The sequence below is a fragment of the Accipiter gentilis genome, chromosome 34 (genome assembly GCF_929443795.1).
Source record: "Accipiter gentilis chromosome 34, bAccGen1.1, whole genome shotgun sequence".
NCBI lineage: Eukaryota > Metazoa > Chordata > Aves > Accipitriformes > Accipitridae > Astur > Astur gentilis.
The window spans coordinates 3,909,593-3,937,449 of record NC_064913.1 but is presented as its reverse complement, the minus strand read 5'-3'; the positions used below and the strand labels follow the sequence as shown (position 1 = coordinate 3,937,449).

Genomic DNA, 27,857 nt, shown 5'->3' with positions numbered 1-27,857 from the left:
TATCCCCTCTGTGAGACCTTACGTGAGCTTTTCCATGTATTCCTGCATCACATTAATTTCCAAGTCTTCACCCTTAAGTACTTCATAACATATCCCTCAAATACGTTGTTTTGTCTCCTTTTTTACTTCTCAGTCCTTCTGCCTCTAACCTCTCTCGCTTCTTTAATCACTTAGCACCTTCTGCTCTCTTGCCCTGACACAGGCTCCGTGTTTGTCTGCCAATGCGGTGTTCACTCATCTTTCTTCCTTTAAACCCCTCCTTAAAACCCATCTTCTTGCCTTCTAGCATATAATTACCTGACAGCAATTTATCAGGAGTGGGCAGAGGCTACATGGGTGTCCCCTCCACCCACTCATAAGTGCAAAGTCAAATAATTCATCCTGAAGCCTCAGAGACATTTTTAAATAACAGCCAGTGACCTGTGCTTCCTGCCATAACACTCTGCAGAACGAGGCACGGTGGATGGGGACGGGCAGGAGCAGAAAAACATGCCAGCTGCATTGCCTCTGAGTGGGAGAAATGGGAAGTATACATTTCGGTTCCACTTACCGGTTCCTATTGCTAGAAATCCAATCTGAGATTAACGTCGCAGCCTGCTGGTGACAGTGTTTGTTACCGAAGCTGCAGGCCAACATGATGACTTCCCGACGCAACTCTCTGTCCAAATTAAAGAAAGCAATAAGGCTGCATTAGTGAATGTGTTTGAATGTTTAAAAAAAGCTATTTCTTATAACAGAGGCAGCAACTGATAGCTGGGCAACATATCAAAGATAATCCAGCTATTCAAATCCCCATGTCAATTTAACACCTACAACTGCTGCAACAACTAAAGAAAAGTCACGGGCCAAAACCAGCCCCCTTTTACACTTATGCACTCTTCCTGACCTCTGTGGTCACATGAGTCCAAGTTCTTAAAAATGCAGTGCAGTCAAATATTAAATTAAGGCTTAGGAAATCATGTTCTCCAAACTCGGGGAAGAGGAATTCATCTCACTGCATCTTGCTGCTCTCCCTCTAACCCAGAAAGGAAAAACAGAAGGACGACAGAACTAGGGAAGTATGACACCAAACTGTAGGAGAGTGCATTATTACAACTATATCCCACAAACAAACAATAAAAAAAGAAATATAACAGTACTCATGTTGGTATGATGCCTGAACAAGCGATTTGTTTAAATTATTCGTTGGCCATCCAAGCTTGAGATACATTGATGCAACTTGTCTTAAAATATACTCCTGAGGGGGAAAAGAAAAATACATTTAATGTTAACATTTATGCTTTAGTTGAAATTGAAATACTACTGACTATTGAGGTTTTGTCTCTCTTTTTACCCTCAAATAATGTCCAACCTTCCAAAGATTTTGATTTGCATTTAGCAAAGCAACATGTCCACTTATAATCCCCCTTTCACTGCTATAGGGAGAAGTAATCTGTAGAACAGCTATTTGATTAGATGCCTAGTATAAAACAATTTATTGTTACAAACCCCATCAATTTAAAAAGTTTCTTACATGTTATTTTGAACTCACAATACACAGCTGAAAAGTTGCAAGGCTGTCAACAGCTTAATTTCTACTGCATGGCCAATCCCCACTACACTGTGCATGTTCACTTTTAAAAGAATATTATTTTAATACCCACAGCAGTGTAAGCACAGTCAATTGACTTCAGAATACAGAACAATGTAGCTGCAAATAAGCTTTGTACATTTCACGACACTACGCTTTAAGTTTAGGTTCTTGGTGTGCTTACACAAAACAAGCCCAAGGTCTATTTTAGTTACTTTTACTTTTTACACAGGAGACATATTTACATATTCTGACCAGTTGTGAAGAAAACCACTCTCATTGTATTCAGTGTAATCTTCTGCCAGTAGAATTCACCAATTTGAAAAAGAGAACTGAGATATAAAGAACCGCATAGGAGAGCATCTATTTTATTATTGTGGATGCACAGGCATGTATATAGGATGTCAACAGAGAAGGAGATTCATAGTGCAGCTTTCTCTAGCAGATATGTTATTCTGTGACTAAAAAGACTTTTTATTTCCTCTGCTATCACCTCTGCTTTCAAAGCTCTCATCAGTAGTGATAAAACACAACCCGGCCATGAATTTTACTGGTTTTATTTATTAAAATTGTGTTTTCTTTACACAACCATGTTTAAAAGTGAAATAGCAATGGCAGACTCCTAAGAATTTTTCTGTGCGGCTAAAACCAGACTAAACATGCAAACTATTTCAACATCATTTTATATTACGGCTCTGGTTTGCATGTAGGCCTACACTCCAGGTTCATAAAGATTTCAATACCTTTATTAATCTCCAGTACATGTTCTACGAAAATAATTTTCCATGTCAGCAGGTACCTCTGTGTATGTGTGTATATGTGTGTATTTCTACGTATATACATACATCCAGCCACCTCTAGCTTCCTGCTCTCTGAGCATGTGTGTCTGTGGACACACGCACCCAAGCAAATATATGTTTAAGAAGAAAAAAGCACCTTTAAGCATTTCAGGCTTTAGAGAGTTCCTCCATGTGAAGGCTTTACAAAATTACATAAAATTACAGTATGTTGGCCATTGAAAATATGTAGACTACATAAAATTCATAGTGAATAAAAAACCCCAAGAGTTCGTAACTGTCACTGGCTGCAATCAAATTCTGTGTACTTCATAAAACATGCTTCAGCGTAGCTACGATTTTTTTTTTTTTTATTTCAGGTAAAATGCTAAAATGTTTGTCATTGTTGGTCATGTCTATCTTAATTATCTACTGCTAGCTGTTACTGCTGTCCCTTCGGACCCAATTATGAATGGGCTTTTGATTCAATGGTGATCTAATCCTTGTTAATTAAGGTAACTGCATTGAATTCACCATGGCTTTTTGGATGAAATAATGACTACAAATCTTTACTTCAGTTGCATGCGTCCTGTTCAGTTGTGCCTGCATTTGGTGCCCTTGCTGAGCCTAGGCATCAATCTAAATATTGCCGTGAGGCTCCTCAAAAGAGAAAATCTGGAAATAGATTACTTTGGCTCTTTTAAGTGAAATACTTTATTTGTCATAATATTTTATAGGAGGGATAATTACCTTTCCTTCTACTAATCATATATGCCTCAAACAACAGTTATCACTGTTCAAATGCAAATGAACCAAAGCTTGACAATTGCTATGTTTAAATAAAGAATAATTAGGAAGAAAGCTAATATCCCTAGGTCATTTACAGTATCTGACTGGGGAATAGTTCAACTCCTAGCAATGAAAGGAGAGAGAGTAAGAGAGAGAAAGAAAGAAAGAAAAGGAAGGAAGGAAGGAAGGAAGGAATGGGGAGAGAAGAAGGAGGGAGAGAGGCAGGGGTGGGGAGGAGAAAGGAAGAAGGGAGGAAGACTGTATCTCTTACATTGAAGATGTTGTAGCTTTCTGTGCGGTCCAACAACTTATCTAGAGGATAAAGAGCTCGGCTGGCAGCATGCCAAGGCAGAAAATCCTTCTCCTCTGAAAGGTATCTGATAATCTCCAAAGGAATATTCTGAGGCAAATAACCAGCTCTGCACAATAAAAGAAGTTAGTATTAAATTGGCTTTGCAGAAGATACATGATGAGGCAAAAATGACTTCTTTTTTTCCCAAATGAAATTAAAAGGCAGAAAAACATGATAAACTCATCACACTATAATGACATAAAAGTCAACCTTACAAAAACCAGCAGCTCACAGTCTCTCCCAACACATGTGCAAGCATACTTACTGGATGAAGGCAAGCATGAACACACATGAAAGAAAACTAGACAAGCTAGCCCTACTTTACACGGATTCCTGTGGCTATAAAAGACATGAACAACAAAGTAACTGACTTTAAGCAAAAAACAAAGGAAGGTGTTCCTTTGCTGATTTGTAAGATAGAAAGCTGTCTGCATAAAATCAACAACCCAAGGCATTTCGCTTCAGGGATCATTTCTACTGGCCATGGGCAAGTGGGAAGAACTCCTGGTGAAGAAGCATCTTTAGTTTCACAGTTATCCTCCCCACTCTTTTCTCTCTCCTTTAGAGCTGCCTTACCTTCTATCCACCTTAAGCCACTTTGGAATGACTTATTTTATTAACCTGAAGTGGCATCCAGTGACATCACTGTGGTTAAGGATGTTCCAGCACTTTCCACATAAACTATGGGTTTTTTCAGGTGTTTATAAATCAATCAGTTAGAATTCTGTCCCATTCTTTTACAGTCATAAAAGACCTCTCCCTGCAAGGGAAAGAATTTAGGGCAGGGGGCTCAGGAAGGCTTTTTAAATTAATAGCTTTACAAGTAAATGGCAATACAGACACAAACATCTGAAAGCTGCTTTTTAAAAATGAGTACAGGAAACATCAAGCTTTAGGATTTGCTCTCATTTTCTTTTTCCGAACAGCATTTTTTCTTAGCTATCCAGACTGCAGAAACAAAGTGTAACCCTGTGGGTGTGAACGTTCCAGAAACCCACAGGTCTATTCTTCTCCTGATGCATGTGTTTAAATCCCAAAGGAGTTCTCTACCTGCCTAAAGAGGAGATAATGATTCTGTTTTCATAAAACACTTAAATTCAGCAAGTTGGATTCCACAAGCTTCAATTTAACATAGGCTACAGTATGATATATCTTCATAGACTATTTTTTCTCCTTCTTGGTTGCAAATATTCCCCTCAATTTCCATCACTGTCTGGGGAAGAGATGCATGCATATAGCAAACAACAAAAATTACACAGATTATTATGGATGATATAAATTTTTATCTCAGTTGTAGCAGCATATAAAAACTACTTTGCTGAAATATTTGAAATAGGTTCTCTTTTTGGTACAGTTCAAACCCACAGTTTCCTTGCAAGGTGCAGCACATCCATGCAAGCCATTGTTTTTCACACTCTCTATTGGAAGAATTACACCCTGTTACCTTCATGCTCTAGGGAAGGAAGTGAGTTCATGTAACAGCTTTCAAAAGTACCTATCCCATGTCCTTATGACAACCTACTCTCCAGTCTGCTTCATGTCATCTTTGCCCACATTTTATCAGCAAGGCTCCGTTTTCAACTCCAGTTACAGCACATACTCAAGCAAGAAAAACCAGATCACTGGGGGAGCTCACTGTGTCACTCAGGAACTGAGCAGATATGAAATGAGAATCATGGAGCTCTTACGCATGGGTGGCGGACAGAGTTCAATGCATCGGAAGACAGAGACAGTTACTCCATTTTATAGGTCTGTCTTATTTCGGAAGCAGCAGAGTATCATTAAAATGAGTTCTAGGTCTTAATACTTTAACCATAATTAATGGAGCCAGAAGCAAGCTGGATTGACTGCAGTTAAAAATCTTGGAGATAATGTTAGCAAAGAGGTAAACTAACTTGAAGTTTCATATATGTAATTAGTTCCTAATGGGATTTGTGATTATTGTTACTGATAATTTGATTGACATGAGAAAGTGTGGAGTAAGGAACAAGAGGAATAGCTCTAGGAAACATGCTGCTGAAGGAATAAACAGATGAATGTTTATTATAGCTGCACTAATGGACATTTAGGATCATGCTTCCAAAATTAAATCTCTCTATGCTAAGCGTAAAAGGGAAATCATCACTGCAAAACAAACAGATTATTTCTTTTTAGCTTAACTTCTCCATCAAGACACATAAGAAGTGAATGCAGAGAGATCTATCTCTTATTCCTGAGCTCCTGGCCTTCCTAATCAGTTTCAAAATCATGATTCTTAGCTGATGATACTCATCCTGTTCACAACAAAAACTGTTACGCTCATCACTGACTGCTGCTAACTTCCAGATTTACCAGCCCATTCAATTCTGCCTGCCTCTCCCCGTCCCCCACTTTTCCTATTGTTTCCCTAAGGGTATGTTCCTTCTCACAGAAACAGATTGTGGCAAAGTCTGAGTTTTTCCTGTTTACTCCTGAACTTGCTTCTCTTTCTGGGTATGACACTTGAAGATCTTAGGCACAGTATCATCAAAATCAACCCCAAACATCAACAGAATCAGTCCCGAGAGCAAGGATGGGGATGAGGGGAGGTCCTTGTGGGTGACACTGGTATATAAATGACAACAAATTCATCACTTCAGACCATGATTTTGAGGGAAAGCGGTTATGGTTGCTACGATCAATGTTAAACTCTCTGTCAGCACACATTGGGCAGATGAGCTTCCAGGACAGTTGCTAGACTGGACCTCTGAGGGAACTTGAGCAAAGACATATCTAAAATCCTCTTACGGTGGCAGTTAAGATAGCAGCACTTTCCTGAAGACAACAGAAGTGCTTCAGGAACTTTGCCTGGGCAGAATGTTCTTTATATTCTACACTATTAATTAAATAATTAAATTATTAAATTATTAAATTGTATGGACACCTACAGAAAACCATGATAGTCCTATTCTTTCACCCTCAACCACTAAGCCATATTTATGAACCTCTTATTCCAAATACACTGCACTCCCAGACTACTTGCCATTAAATAGTTTCTGCCAAGAGGTAGTGATAAGTACATTCATTGTTTTACCTTTTTTGTGCAAAATGTGGTATATAACATATACGTTACCAAATATTAAATGTATGCTACAGTTTAAAAAGCTTGAGGAATACTGTCATTCACAGAAAAAGGAAAAAGTTTGGTAAGGGTAAGGCCAAATACTAAGGTTGCTTATTTTTGGTATTCATAGTTAGAGAAAATAAGATATAAGGAGAAGCTCTCACTGTAAACCATAAAAGAAATAAACCATGAACCATAAAATGGATAAAAAAGTCCTAAAATCCAGATCACAGAGCTAGGACCTGTGTGAATTGTCCTGGGAGGTAGCATGACCCTCACAACAACCAGGGCAGCAGAAGACAGAAACTAGCCAAAGCAGCATGACTGTGCAGTGAGCTACGCTCTAATGTTCTGCATCTTCACAAAGCACAGCAGCTGGTTTCTTAAGCTTTGTGTTTTAGTACAACCGTATTCTTTTACTTTACACTAAAAGCTTGTCTAGCACTAAGAGCTATTACAAGACTCCTCTTTCCCAGGGGATACGGCATCCAGCAAGATGCACCGGCTCACTTGAACAGCGGCAAACTCGCCCACCAGCCAAGGGGTGCTGGCGCGCTTCTAGGATTCTCCTTCACTAGCCTGGAAGAACTCGGTTCAAAGATGGTTACACAGGATCTGGTCAGCAAAAGCAACATTTTTGCATCCAGCAAAGTAGGAAGGAAGGGTCAAAGACTCTGGAGTGTCACAGGACTTGTGACAAGCGTACACCACCAGCTGGCTGACAACTGCTAATTGAAATTACTTGTGTCATTTGTGGAGCAGGATAATAACCAAGATGAGGAAAGAAGGAAGGCAGAACACAGAATGAGTCTGTTCTGAGTATCTCTGTGAACTCTGATGGAAAAACACAGACCCGTAGAAATGTTAAACAGAAATATTTAACAATTATCATTACAATAATAAGAGAAGTAACAGTAGCAAACTTCCCATCAAAGGGAAATACGTAATTTCCCTGTCATATAACTGTCTGGAAATATTTACTCAAAGGCACTACAGAGCGTAACCTAAGTTAAGTACATGCTCTACACATGCAGCTTGACTTATCACTCTCTCTTCCAACAATGTCACTGGAAGATCAGAAGAAAAATAAGGAAATCCTTATTTTTCTTGTGTCTTTTTAGCCATCAATTGTATTGCTATCCTGAAAGTCCAGCAAAAGTACCATCAGATATTGCCAGCCAAATTCCAAATGCATGAGAGCCAGGCCTCAGAGACAAGGTTCTTTTCCAGCTTAGCCATCTCAGAGGAAAATTGAAATATTGTGTGTCACCAGGGGAATTACTGATTATGGGCTATACTGAAATATATAGCCACCTGAGTGAGCACGTACCTACAAGCAAAAAAATTCTGCAGAGGAATCTGGGATAGTCTTGGCAAGTATCTTAACAGATAAAATAGTGAAATCAAACATCGTTGACTCATAAACAGTGGCTGAATGCGAGCTGATATTCAGGTTAAGCATTTCTCTCAAGTGCTGGTTATAAATTTTACAAAACTTCACCTATAGCATCTGGAATGAAAAGGCTGGAAGCCACCTTAAGAACTTGATCTAGTCTCTCCTACCCAAAGTAGATTCATACTAATGCCATTCCTGACAGAAATGTGTCCAGTTTTCTTTATATAGGCCTCTAGCGATGGATATCCTAGAACACTAGAATTTCAGTACTTCTCAGAGGCACGATAATAAGAATATTATAACTCTGGTCTTTTGCCCTGTAAATATTCACAGAAGAGTACCAACAGATCCATTTCATGTCCTAAAATGACCTGTTGTTCATGTACCTTCAGTACAAACTACAAAAAGCAGGGGTCCCTCTTTATTGCATTCTAGATTAGAGGGCTTTGATTGACAACTGTGCTGGTTTTGGCTGGGATAGAGTTAATTTTCTTCCTAGTAGCTGGTATGGGGCTATGTTTTGGATTTCTGCTGGAAACAGCGTTGATAACACAGGGATGCTTTAGTTATTGCTGGGCAGTGCTCGCACAGAGTCGAGGTCTTTTCTGCTTCTCCCCCCACCCCACCAGCGAGCAGGCTGGGGGGGGGGCACAAGGATTTGGGAGGGGACACAGCCGGGACAGCTGACCCCAACTGACCCAAGGGACATTCCAGCCCATAGGACGTCATGCTCAGCACATAAAGCTGGGGGAAGAAGAAGGAAGGGGGGGGGATGTTGGGAGCGATGGTGTTTGTCTTCCCAAGTCACCATTACATTTGATGGAGCCCTGCTGTCCTGGAGATGGCTGAACACCCGCCTGCCCGTGGGGAGTGGGGAATGAATTCCTTGGTTTGCTTTACTTGCATGCGTGGCTTTTGCTTTACCTATTACACTGCCTTTATCGCTGCCCATCAGTTGTTTTCTCACTTCTCCCCTTCCTATTCTCCCCCCCACTCCAGCCGGGGGCAGTGAGCTGTGTGGGGCCGAGCTGCCGGCTGGGGTTAAACCACAACAACATCCCTGGGCACACAGAAGGGAGCCCAGACTTTAAACAGAGCCTCTACAAGCCATCTCTAAGCCAGCCTTCTCCGTACTGAATCACTTAAAAAACATGACTACAGAGGCAAAATTTAACCAAAAAGATCACAATTGAGGTGCTTCGTTGTTCTATCACTTTTTATATTACTGCCCTTACCCATCAGTTTATCAGCATGTCAATCATTCTGTAGTCACTGTTACACATGAGAACTTTAGGGTGTGTTAGAAACACAGCACCACATGGGGTTTGTCTTATCATCTATGTTCCTAATTTCAGCATTGCCTGCTGAACTAAAGTGGAGAACAGGAGAACAGGAACACAGACCAGCAAAGAGATCTGTTTTAGTTATTAGACAAATTACCTCCAGACAAACATCCTGCTCCAGCAGGTTTTTCATGCCTAAAGAAGCTGCTGACAAACTGTGGTGAAAAGGTGATATCCCATTTTTACGACAAGGGCAGAGGTGGAAAAATACCTTTCAAAAGATATATATATAAGTGGCTTATGACATTTATATAATATCACAAGCACCAACCCTTAGCAAGGTACTATCCTGCTTACACTGAAAAAATTGCTAGGGTGGCCATTGCTACAGAGAAAAGAGGCAATGAACAGAAAAAGAAAGTACTGAACGTGGTAATGAAATATCCCTCACAAAGAATTCCCACTAAAAATCTCGCAGCAATCAAAAATAATCTTTAAATTACATGAGCTTTTAATGAGTCAGATAAAAGCAGGAGATCTAGATTATATTATGAAACATCAGTGTGCATTCAGCTGCATTCTGACCTTGATTTGTTCTTTACACTGAGCCGCTGAACTTATGGACAGATCCCAGCACATTCATTTTCCCCTTAGGGACAAAGTACCAAATGGTAGTGTAATTGCCAAGGGAAAATTATTACTCTGTTCTGAATTATTTCTATCATAAATCCAGCACCAGTCAAACAGACTCTGTCAGAAAAACGACAGGGTTGCCGTACAGTGATGAGAGTCCCACATACAAGTGCACCATAAATCCCTTAGTCCCACCACCCAACAAAGTCATTATAAGTCATGTGTTTAAATCAAAATTAGAAAATCCAAGCTGGCAGCAAACTGGTCTGCATTGTTGAAACAATGGAAATGAGGTGATTTACTTGCTGCTGGTTTAAAACTCACCCCGCATCGTCTGTTTCTTATGAACAATGTAAAACACGACCAGCTTTTTGTCTGGGTAATTTTGAAGGGGGAAACCGCAGTTCTTCAGAACATAGATGGGCAACTCAGAATAACTTCAGTTCTGTTTCTGTGCATGTGCAATAGATGAATAATTAGACTATATTCATTAACCCATAAAGGGACAGTTTAAAATAAGTTAGAATTCTTGTTCATTAATCCATTCTTTTACCTTTAAAGTCAAGTGTGTGGATTAAAATAATTCACAGAGAAACTTGGTGCCAATGAACATTCACATTTTACTGTACTTGGCTTTTTCTAACCCTATTCATTTCTTCTGGACCTACCACAGACCGGTGCCCCTACTGATATATTCAGGATATTCTTTCCCACAGTGCTTTAACAGCAGTTCTTTGGCAGCTGAGTAAAACAAGGTATGTTGAACCCTGACACATAAAAAAAAGCTTTGGGCAAGGCAACCCGTGGAACAGGGGAAACTAGCTCTTGTAGTCACGGATTTCACCTGCAACTCCTGAAAGACTGGAAAGTCTAAGATTAAAAACTTGTGATTCCTGGTATCCACGTTCAACAAGGGAAGCTGGAGAAAGAATGTTTTCTCATAGAAAACTAATGGGCAACCTGTAAAAAAGGCCCTGTGATCTCCAGCACCAAAGAATGATCTACCTCATCTTCCACTCCCAGGGTTGGGCTGCCTTAGGAGCAGAGAAGGACTCTGTTTTTCTAAAACATCCAAAGTGACTTAATGGAGGCATCCTGATTTGTACCAGCTATGGACTTCCACATAAACTGGACAGGAGTGCACATCTGCTCTTCGATAAATACAACAGCAATATTTGGCTTACAAGTTCATTTTAAGTACTAAATTTAATCAGCATTCAATCTCTCCAACATCAAAGGATTCAGAGAGTATGACAGTTTTAAGGGAAGCCTGCTTAATATTATGTTTTCTTACACGCAAAGTATTTGAGGACTCTTCAAATGACATTCAACTCCACGCAAGAGCATTTGAAGCATCCTACAAAGAATAGTTCAAATTCAGTGTAATTATCAGGGTATCACTGGCTTAAATTATCTTGCACAGCTTTAGAGCTGCCACATAAGTAAAGGCTAATATTAATCTGAATTAATCAGCTTTGTTGAAAACAGAAAAAAAAACCCCAAACTTAAAGCCCCCTGTGTTTGTAAGAATGCAACAAAAATTCCTTTAAACTGGAGTTCAATATCTCTCCTTTCCTCTTCTTCACCATATGAAAAAAAAAGAATTAAAAAAGAGTAAGGCAAGATGAAAAGGAATAATCTTACTGCTGAAAATTAAGACTAAGCCGTAAGTGAGGTATGCCATGTTTTTCATCATCATGCAACCCTGATTTTTGAGAAATATGTCATTCACACACTTAAATTAACTAAAGAAATTTGAATGTATTTCAGAGGCTAATAGATGTCAATTCCAGATGACTCAATTATTAAAAGTCTTATTTTCTTTCCTGATGATTTTCTTGGGAAGGGTAGAATGAAACAGCCCTTCTATTCCTTGTCAACGGGTAATGGTATCTATGAGAGCATGTTTGAGCAAATTCAAAATTGAGTTTGTTTATTATTATGCACAGTACTTTTTCATATCTCTCTTTTCCTGTTCTAATGTTTATAATTTGCATATCAGTCAGCCAAATGAAATATGTGTTTAAAAGCTAGAAAATTCACATGGAAAGCACAGAAGACTGATCTTGAAAATACACATGCAATCTGAATTTTGTTTGCCAGAATATCTACAGAATTGGATATTATTTCTGTAAATGCAATTCCCTATAAACATATTTATAATAAAAGACTCTCTTAAATTCTCCTAAACTCTCACCTACTCTCTTATCTCCATTTTACAGATAGAAACCAGACACAAGCAGTTTAAGTGATTTTACCAAGATCACCTAGGAAGTCCACAGCAGAAACAGCATCCCAGGTTTCTCTAGTCCCTGTGCAGTGCCTTAGTCGGAACAGGGTCCTTACTGTCATACACTGCTTGATTTCTGGGTGGAGGAAAACCCACTTCTAGCCAGACAGGAAGGAGCTAAACTAACACAACACTGATTCCCAAGACTCCTCTTAAATTTTATCAAATGAAGGGATCTTAGTCTACAGTAAAAAACCTGCTTTATAAAATCAGCAAATGAAGACCAAAAAACCTGAAAGTATAATCTGCACTTTGAATTCAAAAGTTCACCCTGGCAGTATGTTCTGCCAAGCAGACAGAGCGTGCACTGGCAAAGACACAGCAATCAGTTGAGCCCAAAAAGTAGGATCGTTTTGGAGAAGCAATGGTGCAGTCAGGTCAAAAGAGCAGGCAAAGCAGTCAGACTGCTACTAAGGTGGCAGGCTATTTTGTTCATGCCGATGAGGCATCAGCACTGCCCTTTCTAGCTAGAAAAGCTGGTTCTTGCCTTTCATTCATCCATCCTTTGTTGATGTTGGGAAAGGACGGGGTGTTTAGAGCAGCACCTCCAGCCTCTCAGGGTGGCTCATTGCTGCTACCTTGACCAAGGTAGTAGCATACTAGTCCTACCAGACCCTCTGAAAGACAAGTAAGGGGGTTCTGGGATAAGGGTAAGTAGGAAAAAAAGCTGCTTATTGTGAGAGGACAGGTGAGGGAGGTGGGGAAAAGGGCTGGCCAGGCAGCTGTGGGGAAGAAAAAGGTGTCTGTAGATGAGAGGGAGGCACAGGGAACAGCCGTATGCTAGGTAGGAGAGGATAGGGCCCCCACAGAATGGCAAAGGTTGTGAGGCTGGATGAAGACCTCCCCCTGCCCCACCAACACACAGATTCCTGAAGCCGTATTTGCACCTCTCAGCCCCCTTTCCAATACTCAGAGTTGCCAAGAAGCAACTTCAGCAAGCTCCACTCATGCCACTCTCCTCCTCCTGTTTAACCTCAAACTCCAAGTGACGTGTTCTCTTGAAATGTAACTCAGACCTGGTTTACTTAAGGTTCCCAAAACAAATTTCACAGACTGTTCCCCTCCCCTGTCATTACAGAGCAGTCCCTGGCATCTGCACTGCAACATGGATACATCCATACCACGCTGAGTTCAGAGACCAGCTTGAACTGGAACAGACCAAGACCATGGATGAAAAGAAAACAGGCTAACAACCTTTAGCTAAAAATAATTCTTTCACTCCCTTGAAACCAGAGTCATGTTTTCCTGACAGTTTATTCCGGGTTCGGCTAAGAATAGAGTTAATGTCGTTTACGGGATAAAACAATTACCGCTATAATAACTCGGATGTACCAGAAATAATTGAAGCATAGACAAATTTTGTAGGGATGTGGATTAATAACATCACCCACTTCTACAGGACAGATGTAAGCCAGACCAAGACCTACCCCCTGCACTGAACACTCTGCAGAGAACTCAGATCTACAGTTTCTGTTTTGTACGTGCTGAAGAGTTTTCTCCTACTTCTTCCCTGGCTCTCAGCAGGTTTTTCTATTGTCCAGGATGCTCTTGCAGCACTGGCACTTCCCTGGAATATGCTGTACAATTTGCTTTACTGCTCTTAGCTACGCAAGAGGATCAGATTCATGCATGATACATACTACAAAAGCAGAACTGACTTCTAGTGTGATTACTCTCAACAATCGCTTTGATCCTTTTTGTACGAACATATGCAAACGTTAGCTGAAATGTGTATCTCCACGTAAAGCTGGTATCAAGGCTGTGAGATGCCACAGAACATATGGACTGACATGCAGCATATGGAATGGATGATGGCTACCTTAAAATATTTGCAGCTTTCTATTTTCTCTAAAAAGGCGCAGCTGCTCCGGCCCATTGAGGGAGTATTTATGTCAAAGGAAATCCAACAACTTTTGTAGGAAGCCATATCTAAATCAATTGCTGGTGAACCATCACCAAAATTTGCCTGACAGTGAAAGAGAGTTACTATGGCATCTGCTGAAATAATTTAGATGAGGCCTCATTTATTAAAATAGTAAATCTATACCACCATTAATCAAGCGTGATAACAAACTATCGATCTAATACTCCCTCCCTTAGCTGGTACTCAGAGGCACTAATTAAGGGACCTGCTTAACAAATCTGTTGTTTGCCTCTGTGTTGAACTATCAGCAAATGCGATCAGGAGTAATAATGAAGGCTGGAGTTAAACTGCAGTTTATTCATTTAAATGGACCCTATATGATTGTTTATGAATACCCAAGCACAACAAGGTCAACAACCCTGGATGTGGCTGTTGAGATTTTGAAACATTTTGAAGTACGTTAACTGGGCTAGATGAAAACTTCTACCCTTGTCACCTACTTATTATCCAGCCCCAAAATATTAAATGGGCCATCAACTGCCTTGACTTTTCCTGACATTACACTGAATAGGACTTCAAGTAACACAAACAAGTGTAACATGAAGGAATTAGCCCAGATATGTTGGAAGACTTCAAATGCTACAACAAATGAAATCTTAATCTCTGGAGAAGGAAAAAACATAGAAGATCACTCCAACTCCACAGTTTAGTTTTGGTATGCACGTATTTCCACTGGAAACTTCAAGAAAACATTCTTCCAATTTAGCAGTAATAATTCTGGATTTTATATGGAAGCGTATAAACTAGAGGCTTAGTTACAAGATAACTCTTGGTTCCCAGAAGTAAGATCACCTAATCATTATGGGGGTTGGTGCTGCCTCAGATAGCTCAATGGATGAGATGTTTTTGCCTGAGTGGCAATACTTCACATCCAGGAATTAGCTTAACGAATAAGGAGAGGGTTGGCTTTGATTTGTTGGCTTTTTTTTTTAAAAGAAAGAAATAAAACAAGGGGTCCTAAAGACATGATCTTCCAGATCCCAAAGGCTATACTTGGTTAACTGAGACTTACTTTTTAAATGAATTTCTCTTTTCAAGTTGGTGAGAAGGTCATCTGGAGTGAGCATTAGCTTTGGTATTTTACTTCTGGAATCAACCTTGGAGTCAAATGCACCAGCTGTTAAAGATTAATTTGTGTCAGGGGAGAGAATCTGGATTTATATATTGAAAGGCAGCTAGGCACTGCCTTTTCCCTTACCCTCAGACTTTGGTTTTCTAGAGTCAGCAGAACTCACAGCTTGGAAAGAAGCAAGCCAAGAAGAACTGATTAATGGCAGGAAAACAATCATCATAACTCATCATATGTCTGCACCAGGTTCCTGATTTTGGTCTGGTGAATGAAATTCTGAGAAGGAGGAACTCTCATGAAGGCCATCTGCAGCAGGGAAGTCGCTTAGTTCACAGATAATTGTGAAGGTATAATTTTTTGTCATTGCTCATTTCTGACACAGGTCCCTATATTTGTGAAGTCTACAGGGACAGGCTTTTCTGGCCTAAAAAAACCTTCATCTGAAGAGACTATAGCTCACTCTCCCCCTCATCTCTGAAAGGAAATGGACAGCATTCCAACAGGGCCATCCACCCCTGGAGCAGAAGAACAATTATTTAACAACACCGCTTCATGCTTTCTCATGAATCCAGTTAAGAAAAAGCTTCTGATGAACATCAAAGAAATGCCGCTAAGAAATATGCAAAAACTACAGTCACGTTTTATCTTTGGCCTTTGTTAATGTGTGACCAAGCAGGGTAGTCTTGACATGCCCTTCGCTGTCACTGGGCCTATGACCCACCCGAAAGGGAACCGTCAGGAAAATCAGTATCCAAGGAACTCCACCACTATCTCTTCAACTGCAGAACAGAAGACAAGATATTAATCGACAGCAAGACAGACTGTCAGCATCAAAAAAACCAGTTTCCTGAGCAACTGGCATGCAAACCAAGGACCCGTCACCTTAACGTGGTGAGCTGACTACGGTGCAGGCAGGATCAAAGGGGTATGAGGCACACATTAGGTTTCAAGAGACAAAACTGATGGATTCTTCCAGAACTGGAAAGAACAATAACTATTTTAGATGACAGTAAAATAGGTATCCACAGACACATCTGATCCAACACCAATTAACACTGAATACAAACCAGACCTTTTCCTTTGACATAATATTGGGTTAAGTCAACGAGTCTAATGAGGGGAAATGAATATGAAGATTTATAACCCAGCAAAGAAGAACTAGGGGTGACACAACACTCCTGACATTAGAACCATAGAATAGAATCATAGAATCACAGAATCATTTAGGTTGGAAAAGACCTTCAAGATCATCGAGTCCAACCATCAGCCGTGCCCACTAAACCATGTCCTGAAGTGCCTTGTCTACGCGCTTTTTGAATACCTCCAGGGATGGTGACTCAACCGCTTCCCTGGGCAGCCTATTCCAATGTCTGACAACCCTCTCAGTAAAGAAATTTTTCCTAATATCCAACCTAAACCTCCCTTGCTGCAACTTGAGGCCATTTCCTCTTGCCCTATCTCCAGCCACCTGGCAGAAGAGACCAGCACCCACCTCACTACAACCTCCTTTCAGGCAGTTGTAGAAAGAGGTAAGGTCTCCCCTCAGCCTCCTTTTCTCCAGACTAAACAGCCCCAGCTCCCTCAGCCGCTCCTCATCAGACTTGTGCTCCAGGAGGGTGGTTAAGTGGCTCCTATGTGGTTAAGTGGCTTTGAGAGGTCAGGTGCACGTTTCTGTCCATTAACTGTCAGTGCACAGCAAGGTGCCAAGCTCAGGTTTGCAGGTCTACCTTTGGGATGCCTAAAGTGGGATGCATCCCACCTCCCATACTCACTAACTGACCCCTTATCCTAAGGGAAGAGGAAGACGGGAGAAGCCGACAACACTACTCGCACTCTTAAGACACGGTAGGATGTTTGTTATTTCCTGTGACACTTACTGGCACCATCTGACCTGCCCTCTGCTCGGTTTAAGCTTAGAAGAGAACCGCAGACCTATTTGTCTTCTCTCAGCTTTGTCAGTCAACACATCCCATTTACTACAATCAACATATTTTCAAATTGTACTGAAATTTCATACAAAACATCCCCAAAAGATAAAGGATCTTCAAGAAGAAGGGAAGAGAGAGTGCCAAGCTGCTATTCTTGCTCAAGAATTTGGGGCATGTATTTCCATAAGCTATGTTACTGCCAAGGCTACAGCTCTCCAGATCCTCAGGGTGTGTGCATGTACTACAGCTGAGAACAGAATTACGCTTAAAAATCTGAAAAACAAACAAGCTTGCAAGAATTCAAACAGAGTGGGCAAGCTGTAGCTTTCTTTTATTGTTATTGTTCAATTCAACTCTGCTTGATTAATTTTATGGAACCAAAATACACCAAGAAGGAAGAAGGAGGAATATATTTCCATATAAAATGGGCAAAACTTTATGAAATTAAAGGTATAGAGCTTAAAATATTCCTTGGAGGTAACAATTCATTTATGTTGTTTGTTTTTGAGAAATCATTATGCTGGACAGTAAAAGGATAATAAGCTTACTGCAGGAATGAATTCAAAGACACCTTTTTAAAAAATAAAATAAAATGTAGTGCTCCAAAATAATTTATATGAGCAATATTTTCATTTTCTCCAGATCTAAATGTTATTAAATTTTACTAAAGACCTGTACTTGTTCCACAAACAAAATCAATTAGCAGTAAAACTACACAGAAATATCATATTAGGACAGTGCAAAAATTGAGTCACACCCTTTTGGTGTGGAATGGACATTATCTGTATCAAGTTCAACAACACACTAGGGAGTACTTCAGAAGTTTCTAAGGAGGACGGGGTATTTTGAAGAAATACAGTCTCATCAGTACAGTAAGAAGAACTGTTTATGTTAGAAATTCTTTTAAAAAGGACCACCATGAATTTAAGAAGTTATGTTTTCATTTTTGCATTATTTTATCACTGAAAATAATAGCTAGGGATTAAAATAAAAGTATGTTTTCCACAGTTCTCTCTCTCAAAATGTGTATGTTTATAGCTGTAGAAAAGCAGGTAACACATCAGTGCAACTAGGGACCACAACTGAGGACTGAATTACCCTTAAAAACAGACAGTCTTCTCAAAAGTCAGGTCTAAACTCCCAATTACTACCTCTATGCCTGGTCAATAAGGTTACTCACCTTTTCTCATGTCACAGTCAGAGACAACCGTACGTGTTTAATCTCCCCATCACGTAAGATTACATGGGCAGGGAGAAACACACGCTCCGCATCGGAGACGAGCCTGAATCGGCACTGCACCCACGGGGCAGGGAACATCCAAGCCATGGTACCACTCCAAAAGAAAGCAAAGCGACTTTCTGCACTGCGCCTCGCAGCCAAGCGGGGCAAAGCTAAGCTGCTTTTGGGTTGATGGCAGCCTTCTGAACGCTGACTTTTTGAGGAAACTGGAAGGGTCTGTGTGATTTTCCATCTGCTTTCGTACTCCCAGAAGTTCAGGCGCTCTCCCGTCAAGGCCTGCCCCCGGCACACTCCTAACAGGCTCTTAGTGCCTCTCTAGTCCTACTCGTGATAAAGGAACAGAGGAAGGATTAGGCCTATTCCTGGTTTTTCTTTGTCTGGGAGAGGGGAAATGAAAAAGAAAAATACCAAACTCTTTTTTAAAAAGGTACCATACAGTCAGCTAGCCAATTAGACTAACTTCAGCATCACTATAACTGGGGTTTTTTTAACAGGAAAGATGACATATAATAAAGTAAAAAAAGACCAACAAAAAAGTATACCCCACCTGGCAAGTTTAGCCAGGTCTGCATATCTTATTGCTACTCTTGAAATACAGAGCATCAATCTACTGTCTGAAACTCGCAGATCTCTCCTCCACCCAGACTGCCCTGTAAGGCACGTACTCAAGGTAATACTACTGACAGGAGTCTGTGGAGGGATTTTAAAGAAACAGAAATCTAGCTATATATCCCTGTTGGAAGAATATTTCCTCATAAGTAATATCTATGTATGCACAGGTGTATACACTGTAAATATTTAGCTCAACTATTTTTTTTCCACGGTGCATGAGTTGCAAATGCAGCAGCAGTCCGCTGCAGCGTATCGTTAACAACAGAAAGTCAAGTTTTTACAATGTGAAATCTTGTGAAAGACTCCACAGCGCTCTGGCATAGTTACCTCCGAAAAAGCAGCAGGATCCAGTATCATCATAAAACTGCTTTGGAAAGCAAGTGGGGAATGCGTTACTCATTTAATCTCTGGGTGGTTTTTAGGTAGACAAAACTTGGCCAGATGATGTAGGTTGGGCCTTTCATCAAGACCTTGCCTTTATGCTTCGTGAACAAGACATCCTAGAGCACTGGCTCAGCACTGACTCAGAACAAAAACACCCACCTACAAGAATCAGCTTAAAAAACAGCTTTTTTCAGTGTCTAGACTTTCAGGAAAGTCTAGCCGCATCTGACTGTGTTCAGTGCATAGAAAAAGAAGAAAGCACCACACACACTGACTCTGCGGAACTGCACACTACTTCTCTGAGGTGCCAAAACCAAATAAAACTGGAACAGACTGTTACATTACTGAACATTTAGTAGTTCTCCTAATAGCCTAGATACTTCAGAATACTCTGCAATATTCTGCTAGCCAGAGAGTACACAAATCATGGTCCACTGAAGTCTGAAGCGATGACCTATTTCTAGTCCGTTACTGTTGCCAATGGGAAGATGCCACAAGGCAAGAATGAAGGGCAATGCAAAAAGCAAATGGATACTCCTTCTCTCCCCATGAAGCCTCCTGCCCTACTACATTTCTGGACTGTTAAGTAAGGGCTAATCACTAGTTTATGTCATATATTCAGTCTAGCACTGGCAGCAGGAACAGAGTGGTAGGGCACACAACTGTGTTTTACGGCAGTGATGCTGGAACATCACTGAGCCGTAATTTCTGTGTGACACCGTGCCTGAATCTCAAACATCTCTGGTGACCGTTTGTAGTGAAATGTACCTCAGCGCTGCCGATTCCTGCAAGCCCCCGCTCAAATATAGCTATAAATACACTAGCAAACAGAAAAGCCAGTAGAATCAGGAATTCTTTTCACGCTGCCTTTGACATCACAGTGTTTTACTGATGCAATGTTCCCAGGTACCTCAAGAATCAAAAAGTTTGAAATGTTCAACTACTTTCCTCTCATTTTACACTTTCACCACCAAAAGATTGATGTCCTGATTTCAAAATGGGGACAATTCCATTGACTCAATTCATAGAGAAGGCATCACCTAACCAGCACCATATGTGTTAATTATTAACTGTGATCATAGTAAAACACAAAATGTTGTATAAATTCCAGAAATACTCAACAGAGCTCTGATTTTCCATTCTGCATGAAAAGCATCATGCAGAAAAAGAGTCTGTTCTAGCAGATTACATGAAAAGAAAGATATTGGAAAAATGATATAACAGTACAAGTCAGGGCAAAAAAAATTACTGAAGCTTGAAGGTGCCTTCCATCACAAATTAAATACAGCACAAGGGTCAGTTATAAAAAAAGAAGAGGCAGGGCATTAGGGAGAAACAAAAGAAAAAAAACCCCCTCATTCATTAGAGAAAGAGGAAAGAGATTATTTATCTCCAAAGTGTTAAATTGAACTTGCTGCAAAATTGATCAGACCTCTCCAGACTCGGAAATACCCTATGGCTATTATTGATCAAGAGCAGTGAATGTGCTACAGACCATGTTTATGTGCCATGCCAAAAAAAAAAGGGGGGGGGGGGGGGGGGGGGAGAACTAAAGTGTGTTTGAAACATATTTAACTTTGAAACACACTCAACCGCCGAGTTAATGATTGCATGAGTTATTGCAGCAATGTGTATGAGGATAGATTATCTTCAGGAAAACATACCTGGCTAGATTGAATGCATCATCGATCAAGCCTGCTCGATTACTGACAGAGATAACCTGTGAGGGGCAAGCACAAAAATTAAACCATTTAGGGTGATGAAACAGTGAAGGTTCACCTATCAAAGCGGATTTTAGGGATGAGAAGAGGAGCTTACCTCATGGTTCCTTGTTAGCTGATTAATTAGCAGCCTCCAATTCCTAATATCATAATTAACTCTAAAGTAGCCAGTCTGGTTGATGTTCCCCAGCAACCAACTTGCCTCTTCTAAAGCAGGAATTCTGTGGTGTTCTGGAAACAAAACAAGATGGGAAGGGACTTGGTTTTAAATTTAAAAATTCTAAAGACCTATCTATTACATTCTCTCCTTCTTTAAATATCCATGAAGGCAGAAAAATTAATTCAAAGACTAACAAAAACATTGTGTTGGATTAATAATTTCCTTTATCTGTTCTGATGTAGAGAGACACCAACTGACATTCCTATGGGGACCTTTTACCCACGCAGAACTCCAAGGGTAGTTTTTTTCTGGAAAATAGTATTTATATGAGCGGTGTCCATTTTAAGCCTGGTGCCCTGATTCTGGCCATGCTAAAATAGCTTTCTAGAACCATAACTCCAATAATTCAATGGATGTGCTACAGACAGAAGACTAAACCTGTGATTAAAAAAAAATTAAATTCTTAAGTGTTTCTGCATATAGTCAATGAAGCTTTTATATTGGATTTTAAATTAAAGTATTTCCAGATGTACAGCTTCTAGCTACTAACCACTGAGAGGCTCCCCTTTAGAGCTAGACCAATTAACCTTCTCTCAACTAACCTGTTCTTCCTCTTCCCCCTCTTCTTAAGTAATCACTTTGGGGCTGAAAAGTCTAAATTTATTTCAGTATTTGTACAGTCAGGCAGTCCACAACTATTTGCAGGACTAGGGATTTCAACAACAAAACCGGGCTGAACTCACAACACACACTTCTATCACTATAGAAGGAATCATCATGGAATGAAGCCTCAGGTTTCAACGACTCTTGAAAAAGCCTTCAATCTAGTAAATTGTTCTGACAAAACTGATCATGAACCAGAACTCACTAAAAATTCAGCAACATTTTTTTCTACTATAATAAAATTAGTTTGTACGCTGCTGACAAAAGGAACAGTCTTCTCATGCATTTTTAAAAATAAAAAAAGAAAGACAGAAAATTTGTTTTAAATGTAATTCCATCAGGGAATTGTTTAGTGTGCTTGAATTCCCTGAAAGTAACAAATAGGGAAAAAAGTTAACAATACGGTCTTAACAATTTACATATACTATCTAGTACCTAGACTTACTAAAGAAATTGATTTGTTTCAGCCTTTCTTACAAAAAAGTAATTTCTGAGGAAATAACAGATGACTAGGGCTACAGATGAAAGTTATGCTTCTCCCTTGACTAAATATCTCTAGCAAACACACAAATATCAAATAATTAAGGTGCAAAAAATACAAAGAGCAGGAAGACCCCAATCCTAAAGACACCTAATTATATGTTTAACTTCATTCATGGAGTTGCATTATGCACACAAATTCAGATAAAAAGCTGCAGGATTAAAAAAGGAAGTCCTCGTCTCACCTAGGTAGTTCTGGCATCATTAAAATCTCTTAAAAATACACTTCTTAGAAATATTAAGCCCAGAATAACTCAGTTGTTGCCTATTCAATTCATTTGTTATTGCTCTTTTAGGCTTTGTCTAACTGACTTGCACCAGTTCAATTTAATTATTCTGTAGAAACAGTTGAGAAAAAAAATAGTCCCCTGGTTTTAGTTAAAATACTTATTACATCCATTTAGTTATCTGTGATAAAGCACCAAGCAGACACGTTCTTCAGGAGCCAACATATCCTGCAGAAATGGGACTAAATGAGAAAACCAGAATTAAGTCGTACAACTCTGTGGGCTTCCCAGGCATTCATACTGTCAACGCACCTAAGCCGCTTTTGCCATGCAATTCGATTTGGAACAAGGTTTTAACACCGCCTGTCCTTCCTTCCACAGGGGTCTGTTAAATGCTGGGCTATAGAGCTCAGTCCTAAGCAAACTCTCTTAGACTGCTGTACTGAAGTTGCTCCTCTGTTTAAATCCTTTTGTCAATGGATGGACCTGAAGTCAGAATCACCCAGCTGCTCCAGCCTACTTATGGAAGACTTGAATCCTGGTTCCTGTGTAAATCACTGAATCTCATACAAAGAAAAACATTACTGTAGAAATACCGTAAAAGATGGTAACAATTTACAGCATAGGGATAAAGGCACTTTCTTAGAACAGATTTGGATCAAATATCTGCTGTAAAACAGGGAGAGAAGGAATTTGAATCTGGATCTACCCCATCCTATCTAGTTTACCCAGCGTGGTTCTGTGAACGCTGCCTGTCAGCCCTAAATCTCAGCTATGTTCCTTATCAACCTAGTGGGTTTCTTAAGAGCAACAGCAAAAATACCCACTTCTCTATCCAGGAGAGACTGCTGAGGGAAACAACAACTTCTAGAGTTTCTCTGGGTCTTCAGGGGTGTACTGCCATGGGGGGTCAGGAGCAGGCTGCTCACGCCCGGCAGAAAATCCGACTGCCTTAACGCAGTACTGCTTTCTGCCCGTGCTCTTCTGCTGCAAACTAACCTTCAAATGCCACCAGCGCCGAAAGCAGCTACTTGTAACTGGTTAATGCCTGCACCTCTACGATCCCGAAAAGCATACCAAATGGGCTATAAGCACTCATTAATCACTATCTGGGGAAATAAATACATTAAATGGAAATTTTCAAAATCAGATGTAATTAAAAACCTACATGTCTTTTTCTTGAGTATTTGTATTAAATTTTGATCTGCAAGTGAGGAAATTACTTACACTTTAATAGAGTATTGAATGATACTTGCCAGTCAAATATGACAAGTTCAAAATAATCTATTTCACAAGTAACAACTGTGCAACACCTCCAACACACATTGCTTTAATGGCAAACGGTATCTTTTCAAAGCTTGATAGCATTATTGCTTTTTTGGTCAGTTTAAATCCAACCATCACCCCTTGCTATTATTTTTCGATAAGACCACTCATGTGTTGACCTTCTCCTGAAATACAGGACAGGAATCTTTCACGCCTTTCCAGCTCATATAAGCAGGTGGTTATTTTAAGGGACTGCCTGATGCATGTGCTTCACATAGTTCTATATAATTTACTGGAATTTGATGTCTGAGTCTGTCAATTCTCATGCTTTCCTATAAAAGAAATTCTTTCTTTTGGTGATTACGGCACTGAAAATTTCTATACACCTGGGCAATTTCTCCACTTACCACAAACACATTTATTAGCTTCCTGTTAAAAATATTACAGTTAGGGAAAAGGTAGTCATTCAGTGTTAAACCCTACATTAAACCATTTATGACTTTCTAAACAACAACGAAGATTTCATTGGGGAAGAAATCTATCTTTGATGTTTTCAGTTCACCACTTAAAATTCAATCTAAAACATATATACAGTTGCATTTGAGATTAAAGGGAAATTGTTTTAATCTTCTTCCACCAGAAAGTGTCTTTCCATGGTCATGTTTTGTCTGGATGCCTCAGAAAATAACGCTGCTCTGAAACCTCCAGTCTTGCCACATACATATAGGAGACATTTAGGAGGAAATGGTTAAATTTTATGACATTTGTTTTGAAGTAAGAAAATCAGTTAGGGTCTGATTCTCATTTTCTCTGCTCTGGAAGTGTGAGACAGTCCTCCAGCTGGTGCTAACTGCACGTAGCTTGAAGTTCTGAGCTCTCCCAGCTCTCAAGCAACTTCAACTCCATCAAAACCAGCAGGAATGACGGAGGCTGCTCCTCCGCACGGCAACACCAGCACCTTGTGAGGTGAGGTCTGGGCCAAGGGCACGTCTCTGCAAGACACTACTCCAGTGCCGACGAGAGCGTGGGCTAAGCACAGTTCTACTACCATTTCAAGTGTTCAGACTCACAGTTGTTATTTGAACTCTCCATTTTATACAACGCCTAGCATACTAGGAAATTGGTTTAGGCTGGTAAAATCCCTGCTGGGAGAACTGACTCCATTTTCCTCCAAAAATAACTGCATAAGAGTAGCACAATTTCATGCCAACAACAGCAAGTGAAATTTTTCTGACAAAGAAAATGTTCCGTGAGGAATTTAATCACAATCACAATATTTTGTGAAAAGATACTGGCTTTAACTAAATTCTGCAAAACTCTTTGCAAGAACTTTTCATACGGGGAGAAAGCAAACCAGAGGAAGAAGTTCTTTCCATCTCACTTGCCATAGCTCCACGTTGAAAAAAAATGTTTTGGTATAGTGAACAACACAATAAATGCAGCACAACAGTAAATATGATCACGTTCTGTCTCACGTACTCTTTCCTCAGACTACCCTTCTGTCCATTAACATCCCCATATGATGGAACTGCTAATCTCTAAGGTGATACACAATGTAAGCAGCAGTCTTCTGTTAGGATCTTTGCTCACCTGTTGGGACAAGGGGAGTGATTCTGCCTCACTGTCAAAACCATGCCAGGATTGCAGGTCTTGTATCCCTGGTCCTCACTACGGCTGGCTAAACTTGTAAAGCAGGACCTATACATTTATTTTACTTCACAGTGCTTCCCTTCCTCCCGCTTTTGAAAGATAAGAGAGTGGAGTTTGGAAGCAACACCGGTCAAGCTCAGCAGCTGAGTCTCAGAAAGGAAAAGAAAGGATATTTTTCTAATGCTGCACTAATGCTCTATTCTCCAGTGGGCAGGCGGCAAAGCCCAGCTCAGAAGCAGCTGTCTTCTACAAAACACTTCATGGAGGAGAATCAGACTGTCAAGGGGCTTACAGTTAAAGCAGAGATTATCTAGCAGGAGGTGGCATAATAGGAAGTTGGGGCTTGCTGTCTGGAAGGCAATTGCCCTGTTGAACTTTCTTTCCCCCATCTCATGGCAATCCTGCAGAGATACTAAGAGGAGCCTGAATGCGAGTCACTTTACCAGAGGCAGGGAGGTCCATCAGAGGAATATTTCCCTGGGACATAACAAATCAGTCAAGGTACAGGAGGTGAGGATGGAAAGGGCAAGGAGGCAGACTGTAAAGCTGCATCAGTCGGTTCACCAGCCCTGGCAGAGTCACACGGACGTGTTTCCTACCCGGACCCTGAGCACCAGGACAATCACGCCCAGGGAACGGCAGGTATGCTTTTGTCCAAAGCCTTGCTCACCTGTTTGAAATGGATGCTAGCTAAACCTCCTCGCTTGAGGTTAAGGTCACTTCTCCTGGATTTGCAGAAACACAACAGGTAAGCCTGTGCTCCACACTTAGTACGCCTTCAGCAGCCATCGCCAACACTTTCCTGCAAGCCCTGCTAAGCAGTCATCTTGTGGGGGCGGGCTGAGTTCAAAGCTGGTCCTTGACTTTTCACCCACTACTGATTTTGGGCTGATCCCAAAACACTGTGGATATTATGTTCATACATCATTACAGCGACCACAAAAGAGGCAACTTATCTAGGAGAAACAGAAACAAGCCCTGGATCTATGACAGAGCAGAAGTTTGTAACACCAATGACTTCCACAGCGCCGGTGAAATCTATCATTCAGCAGACCTGCAAGACTGGAGCACAAAGAGCGCTGCAGCCATCTTAGTGTGATGTCCCGGACCTCAGCATGGGTAGCAAGGCTAATCATCAGATGTCTCCTTTGTGACCGGTTTAGTTTTCAGAGGTTTACTAGCTGTCACTCGCCTGAAGCAGAACGGCTTCATCCACGGCTACGGGGAGTGAACAGGGAAAAAGGTGATGGTGCCATCTCTCTGCAGCGCTCCGAGAGCAAAAAGGACAGCTCCATTTCACATGCCCAGACAAACACAGCCAGTGAAAGGGTCATCTGATGGCTGGTATATGAACTGATGAGTAGAAAAATGATTACATAAATGCTATGGCTCCCTGGGTATGGAGAAGAGAGACTGGCAGAAGCACTTGCAAAATGAAACCTTCCAAAACTATGACTACATACTTCCCACAAACAGGTCAATGAAGAATCTTGGAGATCTTGCACTTTGTCAGACAAGTTGCCAAGGCTTGGCACTCTATACAGGATTTGTTGCAAAGGACAATGAATTACATCTCAAAAAGACGCTGCATAGTTGTAATTTCCAGTGTGCCCCTTCACCTTGGTGTTGTGAAGAGTGGACAGAATGAGCTCTGTTGCCAGCACCTGGGATGATCTGCAATTATCTGAACTAATCCCGCTCAGCATACTGAACAATCAGCGATCCGCGTGCCTCAGTGTCTCTAGTACACAACCAGACACGGCCAGGATGAGTAGGGAGCAGCAACCCAAGCATCCTACATTCAGTGGCTCTCACGAGACTGGAAAGCAGCCTCTTATTCCTTGCTCATAAAAATGCCAACGGCATCCTACAATACCTCGATGAGGTCACAGAGACAGTAGCAAAAAGGATGCAAAAATCAGTAATTCTCTCTTGTCCTTCTGGAGGTACACGACGGAAGAGACTCCTCCATCAGCAAATAACCATCCCTGGTGAACTCTAGTGCAAGGCAGGGGGTGTACTCCCCTGGGAAATGGATATTTAAACTACCACAAAAAAAGGAATATTTCTTGATGGCAATATATGTAGCTATTTCAAAACTGCTGTGGTTTCATTTCTCTCAGGTAACATACAGATAAGGTTAATTTTATTGAAAAATCTAAGTGATGTGCCAAGATATCATAATGGTAGTCATTAACTTGGACCCTCTTCATTACTGACAGCTGAGATGAGGTATGTGATCAGTATTACATGACAGACAACAGACAGCTGTTCAATGTCTCCTATCCACTCTTCAGGTTAC

General features: G+C 40.6%; 1 protein-coding gene across 1 annotated transcript in view; it reads right to left on the bottom strand.

Annotated features, from left to right (window-relative positions):
- The window catches only part of TRHDE (thyrotropin releasing hormone degrading enzyme), a 222,066-nt gene that overhangs the window by 29,341 nt on the left and 164,868 nt on the right, over positions 1-27,857 (bottom strand). The window contains exons 11-15 of the mRNA XM_049792005.1: positions 21,147-21,280; positions 20,993-21,048; positions 3,407-3,554; positions 1,140-1,237; positions 551-658 (exon numbers count right to left, since the gene is read on the bottom strand). Of these exons, the coding sequence (XP_049647962.1) occupies positions 551-658; positions 1,140-1,237; positions 3,407-3,554; positions 20,993-21,048; positions 21,147-21,280 (544 nt within the window). The remainder of the gene's footprint in view (positions 1-550; positions 659-1,139; positions 1,238-3,406; positions 3,555-20,992; positions 21,049-21,146; positions 21,281-27,857) is intronic.